General features: G+C 39.2%; 1 protein-coding gene across 1 annotated transcript in view; it reads left to right on the plus strand.

The window, feature by feature from the left end:
• Window positions 1–1,789, plus strand: part of LOC101852654 (3-oxoacyl-[acyl-carrier-protein] reductase FabG) — a gene marked incomplete at its 5' end in the record, with an annotated part of 15,024 nt that extends 13,235 nt beyond the window's left edge. Inside the window, 1 exon segment of the mRNA XM_013088721.2 lies at window positions 1,190–1,789. Coding sequence (XP_012944175.1) covers window positions 1,190–1,399 — 210 coding nt within the window.
• Between the last annotated feature and the right edge of the window lie 2,851 nt (window positions 1,790–4,640).

Raw genomic sequence — 4,640 nt, forward strand, 5'->3', positions numbered from 1 at the left:
TTTGCTTTAATTTTAGCTCAATGTTTCATATTTTCTCTTCATTTAGCCACATGCAGTCTTTTGACATAGAGATGAAATTTGCGGTTCTGGAATTCACAACGGGGAGGTTAAAGAAGGACACCCGAGCAGGATAACTGATTTGGTTTTGTACAGTTTTGGAGCTGTGTTATAATTTCTTTCGTTTGCCGTTTCTTTAACACATCCATTTGAAGTACCCTTGAAAGTGTACATTGAGTAGTGAGGGCATACCAAATAGGCTATAAGATACGACGTGACGTTTGAGCATCGTGTGCAGAGGGCAAATAGGCTATAAGATACGGCGTGACGTTTGAGCATCGTGTGCAGAGGGCAAAATGAGTTTGAGCCTCGGAAAAGAGAAGAAAAAAAATTGGTTATATGACATAGCTTCCTGAAAGACAGGAACCCTACACTCCCATAGGAGTGACAGTCTTGTTGGAAATAATCAGTGTAAACTGTGAGCGCAGGAGCTTTAATAAGCCATGATTCATTTTGACTGGAGTGGGAATGATGTACAGTTTTTAAATGAACAGAGATAAGGGTTCTGTAGGGCCTACTGTCAGCTGTATTATATCATAAAAGCTTGTGGCCCGTGTTTGCCATTTCCTTTTCGATCTCAATTAAAGTTTTGTTCTGCTCTTTATGAAATTCATCTGCAATCGTAGCAGCCCAGCGTTCAGATTCTTGTGAACGGTTTGATTATCTGTGGTTGGAGATTCTGTATAAATACAAGATAAATTATTATTTTACCGGTATCTTCATGTTATTCTGTTTGTTGACCACTGACCTCTGGTTTGTGACTGACATTTGCTGTTTGAAGCTGAAAACTACGCATGCTTTCTGCCTGTTCATCAAAATTGCCAGTGAAATGCACTCCATGATAAACACCCACTCGAAAGCTGTTTATGACTGTTATTGAAGTGAAATGCATTCCATGATAAACACCCACTTGAAAGCTATTTATGACTGTTATTGATGAGTTTATCACAGGGATAGCAATATCGGCTTAGTTGCACACATTTCTGTTGGGGTTTTTTTCTGTCTCTCTTGTTTCTATCCCCTCATCCGCGCCCACACATACACACATACTCTCACAGATTCACGATAACTATCTATCCATCTTTGTCTACATCGTCTGTCACCGCTGCTTTCATATTCATTTATCCGGCAGTACCTAAAACGGGCACGACTGACACATGCCTTGGGGCGTCATGCAGAACCAGAAGAAGTAGCAGACGTCATTGCATTCCTGGCGTCTGACCAAGCAACGTTCATCACTGGTGCCAGTATACCCGTGGACGGGGGACGACATGCTCTGTGTCCTAGTAGTCTACCCCGTGAGCAGGGTGGAGTGTCTGCCATGGCAATGAAAGATGTCTAATTCCTAGTTTGTACGAGTAGAGTAAAGGGTAAAAGTAAATTTGACGCCCCATTCTGGAAATACATGAAAAAAGAGTCTTTTACGCGTGACGTCACACCAACCCAAATGTGACTCCGCTGAATGTGGAGATCCTGAATGTTTGTATGGACAATAAATACGGTCTGTGTGGAGGGCCCAGGTTTACTTTTACCGAAAAATAACTGAGATGTCATGAGACTAACGGTGTGATGTGCTGATGTTTATGTGTTGTTTTCTATTGTTATTGTATAAGATTTATAGTTGTAATGTAAGATATCGCAGTGAAGAGAAAGACCGTGTTTAAAATGTTGGTGTGCTTAATTAAGAGGTGATGGTAATGAACGATAATATGCAGGGTCTAAACAAAACCCACAGTAGGAGATCACTACCTTTTTTTTTACTTATACATCTCATGGAAAGTTAGAGCTCCCCCATTACGTCCACCATCTTTTGTAGTACAGCTCCATTTTATTATCATTTTTAGTTCAGTATCTCGGCTAATATATTTAAGGTTTTTACATTTTTATCAATTCCCAATCAAGAGACAAATATATTTTGCATTCAACTGTCCATTTTTTGCCTTTTATTATTTCCATACTCTGCTCTCAGGTATAAGTGCAATAGTGAGTGTTAATAAAAATCGTTTCAGTATCGAAAAACTCATGAAAACCCATAATATCATTGCATACTGAACGAGGTATTTTTATACTATGCTTTTATATAAATGACCGATTCACTGTCCTATATAGAGCCTATCCTTTCTGAAGTGGAGATACTAGCCTAATGGCTTCTATCTTACCAACTGGGAGTAAATTTCCTCCCACTTCCTTTCCCTGCTTCCCATGGAGCATGGAGACAGGGCTTCGGCCGTCACCAAGGAAAATTTCACAAATTCCTACCAAGCTGAAAATGTTTACTTCGCCCGGCGCACTCATATAACCTTATGCAGTTGTGAGCGCCGTAAAACAGTTACAAACAAAAAATATATTAATATTAATAAAATAAGATTGATTGAATAGAAAAGAATATATAAGATCTATTGCTGTTTCTGAGGTTCAAGGATTAGCATGCAGCTCTGACGATACATTACAAGGCTTCTTACTTGTTTTGCTAAAAGGGAACAAATAACTGAAAAACCATAAGATTTACCATTGTTAAATTTTTAGAATACAGCTTCCTGTCCTAAACGATACTTATTGAGCACACATGACTGCACATATGGATGGTCCTCAGTTCAGTTCCATGATTGTTTTGTACTGAGATATTCGGGGTTTTGTTTTTAAAGCCTCTGGTACTAATACTCATTGTGTCAACGCTTATTACATCGTCATTGTCAAAAATATGCCAAGTTTTCTGAAATCAGGATACTGTAAACTTGTATTTTTCTGTATGTGTTGGAGAAAAGATAGTTTTACGTAATTCTAAGGCGTATTACAGGTATTTCTAGACGAACCCCTGTTCAAATTGTATTCTTTTTGTATGATATATTTAAAAAGCCCAACTAATGAATCGTTTTCTTTGATTTGCCTATAAACATTTTATGTTTAAAAACAAAATGTTATACAAACTCCAAAAGAGAGCTGAATCTAATGTAGTATTCTTGGTAGGCTATAGCCCAGCCAATGAAAATGAATCCCAAGGATGATCATTTTTTTCTACTGTCAAGTAAGATTTTCTTCTTTGTTTTGTGCATTTTTAAAATTTTGAGTTACTGGAAAGATTTTATGGACTCCTGTCTTTGACTTACGTATGCCTTTTTTAATCGTTGTTCTGTGTGTGCTCTTGGATCATAAAAATAAACCCAGTTCAAGGCAGGTTTTGTTTAATTGTTCTGTCTGGCGGTGTTGCTCTATTTTCGAATCTATTCAGCTGTAATATTTTATTCTGGATTAAATTTTTGTGTTATTTGTTTGTCTATTACTTACTTTACGTTTGCATCCTCTGTTGCCGTTAAGCGTCGAGGGGAGATGCAGTTTTCTATGGTAGGCCAGCTCCGCAGCTCTTTCAGTTGGGATGTTATGTTTTCTTAGGGTTTCCTTGACACCCTCGATCCACCTTTTGCGTGGCTTTCCTCTTCCTTTACAGCCTAAGTGCTTGGTGTTGTTTGTTTATAAGACCTGAAATCAATGAGGCAAACTGTGTCTAATTCCCAATCCTCTTTTGATAATAATGCCTTGGATTTTCTTATGCTTTGGGTGATGTTACAATATTAAGAATGTTGGTTTTGCACTGTCCTGAAAAACAGGAAACTCGAACTTCTTGCTAGGGTGTTAATTTAATTTTACTCAAGAGTCCCCGATATTGATTACAGTACTCATTTTGAACATATCTAGCTTTTTTTTTTCCTTCAAACCCAACTCCAAAATTTCACTTCAAACCTTCCTTTTTCTGACGAAGTGTCTGAAACAAAGGTATGATATCGATTAGCTGGGCACTATTTGAAGTGCTGGTCTTTTGGTAAAAGAGAGAAATATGGAGAGAGAGAGAGAGAGAGAGAGAGAGAGAGAGAGAGAGAGAGAGAGAGAGAGAGAGAGAGACAGACAGACAGACAGACAGACAGACAGACAGACAGACAGACACACAGACACACAGACACACAGACACACAGACACACAGACACACAGACAGACACACAGACAGACACACAGACAGACACACAGACACACAGACACACACTCAGACACACAGACACACACTCAGACAGACAGATGAGTAGCTAATGTGGTAATACATAATATAGACACTTGAATGTAAGTCCATTTCTCAGACATCCCTCACAACTTCCCTCAAAAGTTGAAATTTGTAAGTGTTGTTATGATGGTTAAATTTACAGAAACAATTTCTGGGGAAAAAAACTACTATTTCAATGTCTTGTTTATTTAGTATAGGGTTTTACGGCGCTCGCGACTGCATAAGGTCATATGAGCGCGCGGGACACACCTAATACTTTTTCGTTGGTAGGAAATTTTGAATTTTGCCCGGGTGGCGGCCGAAGCCTACTCTTATCGATTTTAGACCACCAAGGGATCTTTAACGTGCGCAACTTGCACACGGGCCCTCCGAGATTTTTCGCCCTTGTCCGAGAAGGCTAGGGGTAGATCTTTCCTACCAGAAGATCAGGGGTGTGGTAGAAAGACAGCTGTAAGAAGGAGTCAAGGAGTAACAGTAGAAAGGCTGCAGAAAGAGTCAGGAGCCCAGAGGAGGGGGCAAGGGAGTTGAGGGG

This window comes from Aplysia californica, unplaced genomic scaffold (assembly GCF_000002075.1).
Source record: "Aplysia californica isolate F4 #8 unplaced genomic scaffold, AplCal3.0 scaffold00796, whole genome shotgun sequence".
Lineage (NCBI taxonomy): Eukaryota > Metazoa > Mollusca > Gastropoda > Aplysiida > Aplysiidae > Aplysia > Aplysia californica.